This window comes from Erpetoichthys calabaricus, chromosome 1, assembly GCF_900747795.2.
Source record: "Erpetoichthys calabaricus chromosome 1, fErpCal1.3, whole genome shotgun sequence".
Classification (NCBI taxonomy): domain Eukaryota; kingdom Metazoa; phylum Chordata; class Cladistia; order Polypteriformes; family Polypteridae; genus Erpetoichthys; species Erpetoichthys calabaricus.
Genome location: NC_041394.2, coordinates 275292571 through 275307734, shown reverse-complemented (window position 1 = coordinate 275307734; position 15164 = coordinate 275292571). Strand labels below are relative to the sequence as shown.

Sequence of the window (15164 nt, the reverse complement as noted above, 5' to 3'; positions counted from 1 at the left end):
CCTTCTGCAAAAAGAAATAAAGTAATTCCATTTAGGCTTCACTGTTGCCAACCTGATGAAGGCTAAACAACTGAAATTTTGAGACTTTAACCTTCTTTCTGTTTTCAGCATGGAAATAACTTTTAACTTTTTTCCCTTAATATCCCAGTATAGTCCACCAAGATCTCTTAATATAAATTAACTGATTTTCACCTATACATTCTAACATTTTTGGTGTAATTTTTGATTCCTCCCTTTCTTATTCTCTCCACATAAATTACATTATGCAACATATCCCAGGCTCACTCATTCCTCTCCTTTTCTGAGCCATACATCCTACATCAACTACTGTAGCTCCCTACTGTTCTCATCCTCTTAGATCTGAGTGCCGCATTTGATACCATTGATCACAATATACTTAGAAATCGCCTTAGTCAATGGGTGGGCCTCTCTGGCAGTGTCTTAATTTGGTTTGAGTTCTACCTGGCAGGTAGAAAATTCTTTGTTACTTCAAAGATACATGATATTATCTATGGTGTTCCACAAGGATCTATCCTTGGTCCACTGCTCTTTTCGATTTACATGCTTCTGTTAGGTCAGATTATTTCTGGGCATAACATGAGCTACCATAGCTATGCTGATGACATACACCTGTATTTTTCAATAGCGCCTGATGACCCCAACTCTCTTGGTTCACTGACACCAGTGACACTTGTGTTTCTGAATGGATGAGTAGTAATTTTCACAAACTAAATAAAGAAAAAACAGAAATGTTCTACATCATTTGTATGAAAATGTACTATATAAATAAATGTTGTTGTTGTTGTTGTTGTGGTTACTGGCAGGTGCCGTGTCTGATCTTCTATCACAGTTCCAGTTGATATTAAATTCTGCTGAAAGAGTCCTTACACAAACCAGCAACAGTGAACACATAACACCAATCCTGCTTCACCTCCACTGCCTCTCTGTGTCTTACAAAATTGAGTATAAAATTCTTTTAATAACCCATAAAGCTTTAAATTGCCTCACACTAGATTACATGAGTAACCTTCTTTACCACTAATGTCCTTTCCGCTCACTAAGGTCCACTGATTTTGGCAATTTTGCTGTGCCCCATACTGACCTGCACTCTATAGGTGACCAAGCCTTCAGCTCTATAGCACCCAGACTTTGGAACAACCTCCCGAAATTAATGAGATCAAGCGACTCAATGAATTCTTTCAAAGAAAAGCTTAAAACTCATTTGTTCAGGAAGGCATTTAACTTACACTAACATTCTGACCCTTTCTTTCAGTTTCCCTTCTCTGTCCAGGTGCTCAGGATGATTTGAATTTTATTCCAAATTATCTTATTTGTTTAGGCTGCTATTGTAGCATTTTGTGTTTTATTCTGATGTATTGCCACTATTTCTAATTCAAACCGTTGTGTTTCTTGTATTTATTTTTTATTTAGTGTTTTATGTTGATGTTATTTTGTATCCATCATTGTGTTTTTGGATGTTTTTTCCTGTTGTTCATTTTTGAATATTTGTGAAGCACTTTGAGCATGGGAAAGGTTCAATATAAACACTTTTTTTTATAATTTTTATGAACATTTTGTATTCTTAGATCCTGGTATCTCTTATTAGAGAGTACATTAAGAAATGAATGGTATTATTAATCTGCAGTTACCTTTAGAACAGTTATTTTGTATCCATCATTGTGTTTTTGGATGTTTTTTCCTGTTGTTCATTTTTGAATATTTGTGAAGCACTTTGAGCATGGGAAAGGTTCAATATAAACACTTTTTTTTATAATTTTTATGAACATTTTGTATTCTTAGATCCTGGTATCTCTTATTAGAGAGTACATTAAGAAATGAATGGTATTATTAATCTGCAGTTACCTTTAGAACAACTGTATCATATAACTATGCATTGTTACAATGTGCTTAATATATTGCAACAAGATAATCTGTCCCTTTGGTTTTCGGTCAGAAAAAAATAAGAATTCCTAACACATCAAAAAGGATTTGTGCTCATTATTGGCTTAAGGAGTAAGAAGTATAGTTTAATATTGCATGGCCCTGAACCCAGGAAAAAATCAGTGAAATACACAATTAATTTTAGAGCAAGCTGTTCAACCAAGCATTGAACAGTATATAGGGACTGAAAGGGGACACATGCATGATAGCTGATGGAAGATTCTACACAAAACAATAGATAGCCAGGGTCCAGTAGCTTCAATTAATACAAAACAAATAAAAATTCAACCATGCTCACAGGAAAATATGTGTATGAGTATATGCACTTTTAGATATATTTACATTTTGCATTTATTCCCTAATCTAATGAACCTCAAAGAGGTCAGTCTGCGCAAGATATAAAATTAAGTTAAGAGATTAAGAGAAAGTAGGAGTAGACATTCAGACCAAAGAAAAAACAAGTGTAGCTCGAGACAGTTTGATATGTTGGGGTGGTGAGTGAAGAGCCAAAATTGGAAAAGGGACAGAAAGTCAGCAAAGATTCAAGTGTGGTCTCTAGTTTATTAGAAAGGAATAGGGTAGGACATGTGCACTGTGGCATTTTAACATTACATATCAGCTGTGGTCAGAACATTTTCCTACCACCTACACAACATGACTAGAATCTCACTCTTATTTCCTTCCTTCCCTTCCTCCCCCGATTCAAAATAACACTGTTATATCATCATCACCTCTCATTTAGATTATGCAATTTATTTTAAAAATAATCAAAAATGATCAAAAGTTTATAACAAATTCAAAATGCTATTGCCAGAATTCTGACATGGAGTAAGCACAGTGAATTTGTTATGACTATTCTGGCTTCTGTAACCATACTGCTTAATTTTGTTGTTAACTACAGAGCTATCAATTCTTACACTCCAGATTGCCTATCAGTCTTTGCTTGTATCATATCAACCTGCTAAACACTCAAAACTTTCCAAAGCCAATTTGTTGTCTCTCCTAAAGCCTCTTTATGCACCTCTACAACTTTCTCCATTATGTTTTCCCATAAAGCACCCTTTGTTTTAATGCTCAAATCACGTTTATCTCTTGCATTTTCTTTGGCTCTACATTAATCTTTACCTATTCTTCAAACTTCTCTATCATACTGAATTGACAGTTCAAGTTCAAGTTCAACTTTATTGTCACCTGTTCTGGGTACAATAAAAATCCTATTTGCACGTCTCACTAATATATGACACTCTGCTTCTTTACAGTGCATAGATAAAGAAGTATTACTAAATAAGTAAGTACAAGCATTACTAGTAAACTCATGCAGTCAATCTCTTCTTGTTAGGATACATTTAATTTTGTAAATTCTGCATCTTTTCATTATTTATTTTGCTTTTTGTCTTGTTACTTGGAGCAGAATGCCTTTTTGATTTTTAAAGGTTTACTGGCTGACAGAGGCGGCACGGTGGCGCAGTGGGTAGCGCTGCTGCCTTGCAGTTGAGAGATCTGGGGACCTGGGTTCGCTTCCCGGGTCCTCCCTGCGTGGAGTTTGCATGTTCTCCCCGTGTCTGCGTGGGTTTCCTCCGGGCGCTCCGGTTTCCTCCCACAGTCCAAAGACATGCAGGTTAGGTGGATTGGCGATTCTAAATTGGCCCTAGTGTATGCTTGGTGTGTGGGTGTGTTTGTGTGTGTCCTGCGGTGGGTTGGCACCCTGCCCAGGATTGGTTCCTGCCTTGTGCCCTGTGTTGGCTGGGATTGGCTCCAGCAGACCCCCGTGACCCTGTGTTCGGATTCAGCGGGTTGGAAAATGGACGGATGGATGGATGGCTGACAGATTGAGTTTCCTATTCCTAGTAAGGCCTGGTTTAGAGAGAAGCCCAGATGTTGCTGAGAAATATGATGTGAAAAAGTATAACATTTACAAAGAAACATTCCTTGTTGCATTTCCTGAAGATATAAAGCAATGATATTTGTGTTATCTTTGAAAAAAAAGATATGGATTTGTGTTGGGGTCACTCAAGACAAAAATGTCACCTGTTAGACTTTAGATGGAGTCCAGTCCTTCACCCCTTGATCTTTGTGCGGAGGGGGCAGAAAGTTCTTTTGGGGTGTCTTCAGGATTCTTTTCCCTGTCCTTCTACCATCATCTTTTATGTGTCTTATTTGAGAGGCAGTCAGTCTAAAATTGGGTTTGTCATGAATTTCAGCCCATAAAAGGGGCATTTCTGTTTTTCCATAACTTGATTAATGATAATGTATTGTGCTTACTTTTTGAACTGAAACAAACTGCACAGTCAGGAAAATGACATTTTCTCTGAAATCATATAGCGAATATATGTTAGGCACCTACAAACCGTGGACATCTTGGACAATTTTTCTGTTCATTTGTTGTGAATATTCTTAAAGCTTTATTTTCATGAAACATATATTTGGTTTGAATCAATTCTTCAGTTTGAGAAAGACATTACAATTTGCTTTTTTTTCTAAAGCAATCCATCCCACATCAACTACTGAAGCTCCCTTCTGGCATTCTAGAATCTCATCATTTTGTTGATGAGTTGCAAGGATGCACTGCATGATTGCTAAAGAATCAGGCACTACATATCACATCATGATGGCTCGGCCATAAACCTCAGTGCAGCACTTTCTGTCCAAGATTGCAGATTTTAACCTTGAACAGTTTTTATCTTTAACTCATAGTTCTAATTATTCTGGTTAACCACTCTTGGAAATTCTTGTTTTGACTTTGATTATACCTTTAGCACTGTGGATTTTTTTTTAATAGGAACAATTCTGTATTCTAAAAAACTGATTTTGTTCCAGTTTCTTGAAGATGCACACAAACCTGGGTCCATATTTAACATGTTTGTTGTTGCCTCACAATCTCCAGTATCAGTAGACAACATAAAGATGTCAGCTGGGGTTAAATAAAGTGAGTCTGTACTGCAATACAACCAAGTCACTTTCAATATTTATGACTGACATAACACAATGGTAGTAGCAGTTGCTATTTTAAATGCATAACATGCCAGGCTATAGAGAAGCTGAATACAAACATTAAAGCGGTGAAACCACAGCATTACTTGATGTCATGGCATGTCTCTTATTTTATTATGTGTGATGTTTAAAGAATATATCAGTGCATTTTTCAGTTGTCTTTAAAGGGCATGGGCAAGAAGGTGTACTTCCAGTACAGAAAAGATAAAAATTGAATCGATGTCCAAATTACACATGAATAACAGACAACAAGTGATTTTATTAAGTTAATATCTATAACGTTTATAGGAGGAGAAGAGAAACTAAACACCTATTCACTCTCCATCCTCTCCAACTTAGTCTTCCATAATACTACAGTAATGGAATCTCATCATGGCTGTGGCAGATAACTCCCCTATGTTGATGTCACTCACCACAGATAGTAAAACATGCCATAAGCTTAAAAAAATACCGTCACTATGAATGTGTATGGTAGATGTCATTTCAATACTTCTAACTATATCCCACTTTGCAAGTCACATTAATTTGCACATGTACTATTGTGCCAAAGTGTTAACAAATGCAAAATAATACAATTTATTACAGAATATGTTAAACAAAGATTTCCAGATTTCTCAAAATCCTTTAAAATATTCATTCAGCAACCAATCATAAATAACAATAGTGCTAAAAATGTTTTCATAGTGTATATCAGTTTGGAGAAAAAAATGAAATTACAAATTTATGCCATAAGGCATGGTGTTCAGCTTTTACTATATATGCTGCCTCCTTTGACATTTTTGCAATGCACTTTCAACAACTGTTACTGACATTTAGTTTAAAATGTCAGTTAAAATAATTAAATGTATTCTTTTCCTTTTATTCCAAGAAGTATCAAATACCATTTTACTAAATTGAGTGAACTATAGAATGACAGGAAAAAAAGATTTCCTCAAAAAATGGGATAGATTCAAAAATCCAGTTTTAAGAAAAAAAATCACTTTAAATCAGTCTAACATGTGATTTTGTGGTGTCTTTTAAGTTACAATGCTGAGAATGAATGTTCGTGAGTGTAAAAATTAAATCTTACCTCTAGATAAGGAACTGGAGTAACCGTGGGCAGTGGATATTCCTTTAACAGTCTCTCCTCATCCAGGAATTTCCCCGCTTTTCCATTGTAAGCTGGTTGGAAGAGTCCATAGTTTAATACATCCTTCAGACTCTGATTCAGAGTACATAAAATCCTTTGCTTCGAGGACCAGATAGGTGCCTCTGTATTGAATTTCAGACATTTCTAAAAGAAAAAATAAGATATTTTATATATTACTTATAAATGAATACTACATATAAAAATAGTGGCATTTTAATAGTATATGCATAATGTTTAAGTGTTTAGGACGGACGGACAGACAGACAGACAGACAGACAGACAGACAGACAGACAGACAGACAGACAGACAGACAGATAGATAGATAGATAGATAGATAGATAGATAGATAGATAGATAGATAGATAGATAGATAGATAGATAGATAGATAGATAGATAGAACTTTATTAATCTATGGGATAGATACCAGTGTTATAGTGATCAACACACAAAAAAGTTAGGCTGTTGGAAATTAAAATATAAAACAGCAAAACAAAAAAGTGTCCATCCAAAGGACATGACTCTCATCCGACAGGATATGACTCTAGAATTAGAATCTGTGCTTAATGTGGTCCAGACATTGTTCAAGCAAGCCAGCAGTTTAACCAAAATCCTGTCTCTCTCTTACTGTCATCTGAGAGACCAAAAATAATAAAAGTTAGATTTTGGTTAACTTTAAAAAATATATATTTTTTATATGGAGAAGTTTCAGTTATGTGGCTTTAATTTTAGTGCTTTATCAATTTATGGGCAATTGTAAACAGTGTTGTGATTTAACCCTAAGCCTAACCCTAATTTCAAGCCTAATTTCAAGTAACTACTGTACAACACCTGAAAAGTGCCCTCCAGCAGAGCTAAACCAAGCACATTGGCAGAATCATTTTGTTCATTTTACACAAACACAAAACCAATGGCATGCGTTATGAATACGAAGGTATAGTATGACTTAATCGTACTGTATATTTTACATTTAGCAAGAAGCAACTTAATGTATTATGTGTACTAATTCATACCTGTTCTGTTTTTCTACGAATGATTAAAAAGAATTGTTTTATATTGTTAAATTATTGCAGAATATTTTATATATTAAATTGTAAATTTAAGAACAAAGATTTTAAACTTCACTGATGTCCATGTGAACAACAGAAATTATGCCACCTTTAAAATGTTTAGAATGTACTGATGGATGACATTACAAAACTTGCAATGTACAAAATGAAACGTTATAACTTAATCAATTAACTGTTAACCTGCCATAACTTCAACCATTTGAATGGCAGAAAATTTAACAAATGTATATTTTATTTTTCAGATTTAAAAAGTGAATTTTCATAATAATAAAAATCACAATAATTGTTATAGGTTAGCCCTGCAACACAATAAATGGGAAAGCAATAAGATAGGGAACTATTAAGCCTTCTTCTAGGTTCAGAGTTATGTCGTAATGAACTAATAAGAGGGAGGGTAAGAGTGTTAGTTTAAGTGAAATAGCAGGGGTTTAAATGGATTCTTAAATAAGTCAATGGAATTAGCAGATCTAATACCTTCAGGAAGGTTATTCCATAGAATAGTATAGAACTGCAGACTATCTACCTATTTGTCTATCTGTGTTGAGACTGTAAGTCACAGGAATGGTGAAAAGAGATGTGAGACGTTCAAAACAATCCTCAAAGGAGGCCAGGATCTTCCATAGCCTGCCTGGAAGAGGGTCATCCCAAGACAGTCAGTCCCCAATTACTACCTGAAGGCTTTAGCCTATGCAAGCCTCAAATACAGGACACTGATTTAGACGGTTCAAAATGCAAAGAAAAGAAAACTAAACCAAAATGTCTTACAAGTGAGAGAAACCATAAAAAGTCTCACTTGTGAAGACAAATGGGCAACAATGAATCTTTATTAAAAAAAAGCAATCCAGAGCAAACAAATCTCATTACACAATCCAGACACACTGTAATCCCAGACAATGCAAAAATCCACAAAAAGTCCAGAACATCCAAAAGAAAACCAATACTCTCTAGAAACTCAATGATCCACTAGCAAGATCCTTTATCTGAGTCAGTATATTGTCAGAGCAGGCAGCAGTGACAGTGAGGTAGCCACGCCTCTTGGGGATTCCATCCATAAAAACACTAGGAATTTCAGAAATCCATAATCCATACACATAATAAATAGCCTGTCTATCTCTTTATCTATTCTGTTTTAAGTATTTATGGTTTCTGAACCATTCCTCAAGTATTATGGGTAAGAATGGTTAATGTATGGCTTCTCCTATACTTCATCTCTTGTATGAGTTTTCAAATTGCTAATGAGACTCAAACAAAGAAAATTGTTTTAAATAACTCTGTAGAATTGACTAGTACTCTGATTATTGTACATTTGAATGAAGTCTTTCTGTAGGATAACTTAAAAGATTAGTGCAGAGTACTATTTTATATAAGCTGTCTTTTTCAGTTACAGCACAGGCAGATAAGGTACTCTGCTCAGGGTCACAAAGAGGGTCTGACGTGGCAAATGAATCGTCAAACTTAAGATGCAAGTCCCAGGACCTTAGTCACTATAGTATAGTGACCTCCAAATGAATGGCCCAACTATTATTACAATGTTACCGATAATTGAATATTTGATGCTTTTCTTTCTTTTATGTATATTAGTTCTTTACCAATCCATGGGGTAATAAACATTCTGAAAATAAAATTTACATTCAAGGAAAAAAAATAGATGAGGTTAAATGTAATTTAACACAGTTTGCGTAGCTCCTTGCATAATTCCCAGTGGTGGAACAGTCAAACCATAACTATCAGGGAGTTACACTTTGATGAAGCAAAAGCAAATTGTTATAATGATGTGTTAGGCCTGAGAAACCCTCATAGCCACACAAGGGACGGGAAGACATTTATAAAGCAATATTACAGATGCTGGATGAAGGATGTGAAAGTGTATCACATATGGTACAGTAGGTGAATGCCACAGAGATATGAGGAATGTGGTGTTCATTGGTACTGACTGGAGCTCCATGTGTCAAAGAGAGAGTGGAGGCTGGTTTACAGCGTCAACAACACCACCATGACTTGATACCACACCACTATATAATAACACACCTCTAGAGAGTTCTGTGTGCCAGTAATGGAACAAATACTCAGAAATTATGAGAAAAGTAATCAAATTTGTCAACTATTTGAAAGTTCTATTAGCATTACAGAATTTCTTCCTCCACCCAAAATCAGCACTAAATAAGATGATATGCTCCAGCACAGCACCGTCAAATGGCTCAGCCTTTCTGAGCCATTAGGAAGGATCATCTTTAAGCAACACATCTTTCAGACTAAGCAGAGTAAGAACATTAATATCAACTTTCAAGACAAAAACAACCCTGTGCATGACATGATGACTGCAATATCTAGCTAGTAAAAGAAGCTGGAGACTTTATAAATAATCTACAGGATGAGCTATTTTTCTTTTCACAAGTTTTCTAAGAGGTCAAATGAGACCACCACCACTAGTCTTACACTGAATTACTTGAGAAACTGATTACAACTTTCAAAACCTGCTTGTGTCGCTTCACTGTAGGAGAACAAATATTACAGTGCATTGAAAATCCATTTCTATTCCAAAATGACAGAGTTATCTACAGTGGCAAAGAAAATCTTTTCCTGGGACAATTCTACTTTCTTGTTAAATGATCTCTGAAAAAAAAAACCTGCTGTGTGGAAAGCTGGCAGTGACCCATTCATATATTAGACAAAGGCAGTTACTACAGAAAATGCTTCTCTCTTGCAGAAGACGATCCTCCAGATTTTCACTGTGCTTGGGGTAACTTACAGCAGCGATTTAGCAATTCTTATAATGAATATAACAAAGAATGAGTACCACTGGCTTTTGTACTTCCATCTGACTGCCATATTTTTAGTGCACAGGTTTGAAAACTTGGTAGAAGAATGTGCTACACCCATAAAACTGAACAGATATAATTCAGATTTTTTTGTGATATTAATTCTTTGTCATATTTGATTGCTTTCATACATTGTTTCAAACATTTGCGAGGTCCTATATGAATTGCAATTTCACAAAGCATAACCCTTAATTACACTTTACAAATGGCATATAAAGAGATTAAGAGTAGTAAAAGTTAACATAATGGAATCGGCCGTTGTTCCCAAAAAGAAAGAAGTAAAATTAATTACAAAATGTAAAATATCCTTCTTACACCTGCTTTCCTATTGAACACCATTTATTAATCAAATTATAGTACCAGAAAAGACCAGGATATGCACTAATATATAAAAAATGCATTCTAACCCAGTGCTAGGAGCAATTCCAAAACAGCTACTTTTAAATCAATAACACATTCATCTATAACAAAACAAAATACAATATTCCAAAGGTAAGCAATAAAAGACTTGTTAGCCATACTGTACTTGCACACAGTAGCCACAATGTGGAGCTTGTGGCACAATATATTGCAAGTGTACTGAGCCTCTTTGTATAAACATAAGACACATTATACAAAACACCCTTCAACAAGATATAATACTGCTTGATAAAAGCTTGCAAAATGAGAACTGATGTTTGCATCACCTTTACACATTCTTTTTTTTACTTCTAATGGGTATAAACAGTGATTGAATAAAATGTGCTAAGTCGAAGCAGTTAAAAAAGACACGCACATATGTGAGGCAAAAACTAAGGATCACAGCAGGGATCATTCACCAAGCAGCCAAACACTTTTCTCATTATTTGACTCACATCAGAACCTTTTAGTTTATAAATACACTCTGACATTGATCGGAAAGTCTGTTGTTCCATTTAAGTAGGACCATGATTCAGGCACAACAGACGGTGGAAATTAAGATCGGCTTTCCTTTTAAAAATCAGGTGTGGTAGAACACTGAAGTTAAAGCAACAAGGAAAAGCAATTACTTCCTGAGGGCTTTGACTGAACTGAGATTAAACATTTAAACCCTCTATGTGGTTATTGAATTCAATTAACAGTTTATCATCTTAATTGCATTCTACATTCTCCATTCTGCTGGGATTCTTGCATTAATTTAGATGCTATTGTACTAGATTTAACTTTGTTTTAAACATAAACCAGGATTTCTGTTTATCAATATGTGTAATGTTTTATACAGTTACTCACTAGACGTGCAAATATTACAAACAAGAATTGAACATTAACTAATTAATTAAGTCGGTAATGTACACAAAGCTGTTCAAGAGCTAAGAATAATGGGCTTAATGTAACAGATGTAAGTTATTTGAGTAGGTTTACTCCAGATCTGCCTACAGACATCTGATTTCCGATTGACTAAATATCCTAATAATAAATACATGATCTTGTACACATTCCCATATCAATAAACCTCAAATAACAACTGATATAAACTTCTGTAAAGCAACACCTTTCGAATACTATAAAAGAACAAATCTTCAAATGTCAATGGAATAACAAAATGGCAAACTTAAAACTCTTATAACTGCAGTAAAGAAAAAAACAGACTTCATAGACATTTCAGAAATTCATGAAAGAGGCAGCACTTGAACTTTAATGTCTGTGTTATCTGTTGAAAGAAGTCTCCCTGAAAGAAAGCTGATTGTCCCATTACATGGGGAGTGTGAGCCTGTTCTGGTAGATCGGAACGGCATAGGAAGTCAGTTCATTCTGGCCTAATACAAGGCAAATTCATACTTAAAAATCCAATCTTGTTAAAATGTGACTTGTGTCACAGCATATGATCTTCATAGGATCACAGTGTAAATGTTCATTATCTGGATGATTACTTTATTTCTTGGAAGTCAGATCTATTCATATAATTGGTCTCATTTGTCTTAGAAGGCAGTGGACATGCACTAACAGATATTAACTTGGAATTCAAGTTTCTAGATCTTAAAAATATTTGTCACATTATCACATTGCTACAAGAGTTATCATAAATTCACAAAGTATAGCTAATGAATTTGAAACATGACAGCATTCACTGAGAATCAGCTGAAGCAACTTACATTTTAAAGCAAGCCTTTTGCATATGAATTATTTACTCACCTTGATATCTTTATATGTTACTTTTTCAATTGATTCCAGTTAGAGTTTTACATTAAAGTGAACACTTGAGTTGAAAAATACAAACCTGAATTCAGATTTCAGAGTGGCAGCAACTTGAAGCAGTTGTACCAGTGGCGTAAAATGCATTGTGTCACACAAGTGCGCACACCAGGACGAAGTTAAATATAGTAATAACATTTTATGATTAATGGTTGGTTTTATGTTTTAGATTCTCTCTAACTGATCTTTCACTATATGTGCTACTTTTTTTAAGCTGGTCGCGGCAGATTTAGTTATTTGTGTCAATGTGTTTGCATCGTTTATGATACGCAAAATATTGTAAATGTTCAATAATTCACAATCAAAACCATAGGTGTTTCTCAGACTGGCGGCTATACAAATCTCTTTGCAAAGTTAAGGCAAAATCCTGGCGCATTAACCCAGTCATATCCAATCTTTCACTCATTATCCCTTGTCTCTTTCCTAAACTTTTCGCTGATTAGGAATCTTTTGACATCAAGAACTCTAGAAGTAGGAGACTGAGAGAGAATGTGTTGTTACTATTTGGGGTATGACAAACAAATCATTGCTAACCCTAACCCTGTCTTATACATGTGTGTCTGTTAACTGTTCCGTATACACCAAGACTATATACAGACATTGTAGCTAAATTCTTTTTGAAGTTGCTGCCAACCCAACCAAGCTATAATTGTTTAATTTCCCCTAAATATTTATTTTGCCAAAGCCAAAAACTTTATTTTAATGACATAAACAAGAATTTTATCTTAGTTATCATCCAACTGCATATAATCTTTGTTTTATTGTTGCTTTAAAGCTAGGCTATAACAATTCTTGGCTTTTCTGATGTGCTGCCATCTAAAGTTAAAATACATGTCCATTGACTTGTGACGTTTAAAGATTGTTGTTTTTGTAGCATAGACTTGTAGAGAACTCAATCTCATCCCTATAAGTTGTGTTGTAAGTACTTGTAATCAGCTGCACTACTGTTGTGTCATCGGGAAACTTGATAACAAGCCATTCTTAGCAAATCAATCGTCAGTAAACAGGAAGAAGTGTAGTTTACATTTACTTAAGCCGGTTAAAATGTAAAGATGTCAGTTTTGGTAAATTCAAGTCCTTTGAGTATCTCGCCGTTGTTATTCATGGAGATTCTCACATTCTAGTATTATCCGTGTATAGACCTCCTAAATTTAACGCGTCTTTCTTTGAGGAATTCTCTGACTTAGTTCGAACTATGACACACACTGTGTTAATAGTCGGCGACTTTAACATTCATATCGATAATCAGTGTGACCAAAAAGTAAAAGAATTCATGAACCTCCTGGACTCTTTTGATTTGAGACAGCTCGTTAATCAGACTACACATAAAGCAGGTCATACGTTAGACTTAGTAATTACTAAAGGACTAAAGGTTGATGTAAATCAGATTATTGATATTGGTCAATCAGACCATTTTCTTCTAATATTTAATACAGAAATAATGATAGAAAACATTCATGAGAAGCATATTGTTAAAAAACGCTTCTTTGACTCATCAGCAGTTTTAAAACTTAAAAAACATTCTAAGCAATCAGTCCATTTATAGTGCCAACTATAATAGCGAGGATAATGTAAATAGTAAGGTGGAAAGATTTAATACTAAAGTGAGAGCTGCTGTTGACATAGTTGCACCTGAAAAGACAGTTAAAAAATCTTCTAGCATTGTTATACCATGGAAGACCCAAAGAGTGTCTGATCTAAAGAGAACATGCCATAGAGCTGAGCGTAAATAGAGGAAGACTAAACTAACTATCCACTATGAAATATTAAAAGTTAAAATAACAGAATACAATAACACAGTTCGTCTTGAGAGGCACTGCTATTTCTCTAAGATTATAAATAACAATGCTAGTAATCCCAGAGTCTTATTTTCTACGATTGATCGTCTGCTAAACCCAGGTAACGCAAAGGAATGCCTCCAAAATACTTCCAGTAAAACCTGTGAGGCTATTGCTGTATTTTTCAATCAAAAAATTAATGATATTAGAAATAACATAGTATATCTCCCGAAAACTGCGGATTCTCCTAAGCCCCAGTATTCCGTTATAAACAAATTAAATTCTTTCACCAGGAAAGATTTACCTGATTTACATAAAATAATTTCTCAACTGAAACTCTCCACCTGCATCCTTGACCCAATGCCAACAAATTTTTTCAAAGAAGTATCGGGCATGCTAATTGATAATGTTCTTGACATAGTAAACTCGTCATTAGATACGGGGGTCTTCCCAGACTGTCTTAAGACTGCTGTAGTTAAACCCCTACTCAAGAAAAATAATCTTGACCTCTCTGCTTTTGAAAATTTTAGACCCATCTCTAACCTGCCCTTCTTAAGTAAAATTCTAGAGAAGACAGTCATTATGCAGTTAAATGACCACCTCAATAAACATGCTATTCTTGATAAATTTCAGTCAGGTTTTAGAACAAATCACAGCACAGAAACTGCACTAGTTAAAGTAATAAATGACTTGTGGGTAAATGCAGACAGAGGCCATTTATCTGTTCTCATCCTCCTAGATCTGAGTGCTGCATTTGACACCATTGATCACAATATTCTTAGAAATCACCTTAGTCAATGGGTGGGCCTCTCTGGCAGTGTCTTAAATTGGTTTGAATCGCACCTGGCAGGGAGAAAATTCTTTGTTAGTTGTGGTAATTACAACTCAAAGATACATGATACCCTATATGGTGTTCCACAAGGCTCTATCCTGGGTCCACTGCTCTTCTCAATCTACATGCTTCCATTAGGTCAGATTATCTCAGGGCACAACGTGAGCTACCACAGCTATGCAGATGACACACAGCTGTATTTATCAATAGCACCTGATGACCCTGATTCTCTTGATTCACTAACACAATGTCTTACTTGTATTTCTGAATGGATGAATAGTAATTTTCTCAAGCTAAATAAAGAGAAAACTGAAATTTTAGTGATTGGCAATAGTGGATACAATGAGGTTATCAGAAATAAACTCGATGCATTAGGATTAAAAGTCAAGACGCA

General features: G+C 35.0%; 1 protein-coding gene across 13 annotated transcripts in view; it reads right to left on the bottom strand.

The window, feature by feature from the left end:
- The window catches only part of shank3a (SH3 and multiple ankyrin repeat domains 3a), a 1882192-nt gene that overhangs the window by 1301037 nt on the left and 565991 nt on the right, over nucleotides 1-15164 (bottom strand). For all 13 annotated transcript variants that reach the window (XM_051931529.1, XM_051931540.1, XM_051931542.1 and 10 more), the window contains exon 4: nucleotides 6002-6205. In XM_051931529.1, the coding sequence (XP_051787489.1) occupies nucleotides 6002-6205 (204 nt within the window). The remainder of the gene's footprint in view (nucleotides 1-6001; nucleotides 6206-15164) is intronic.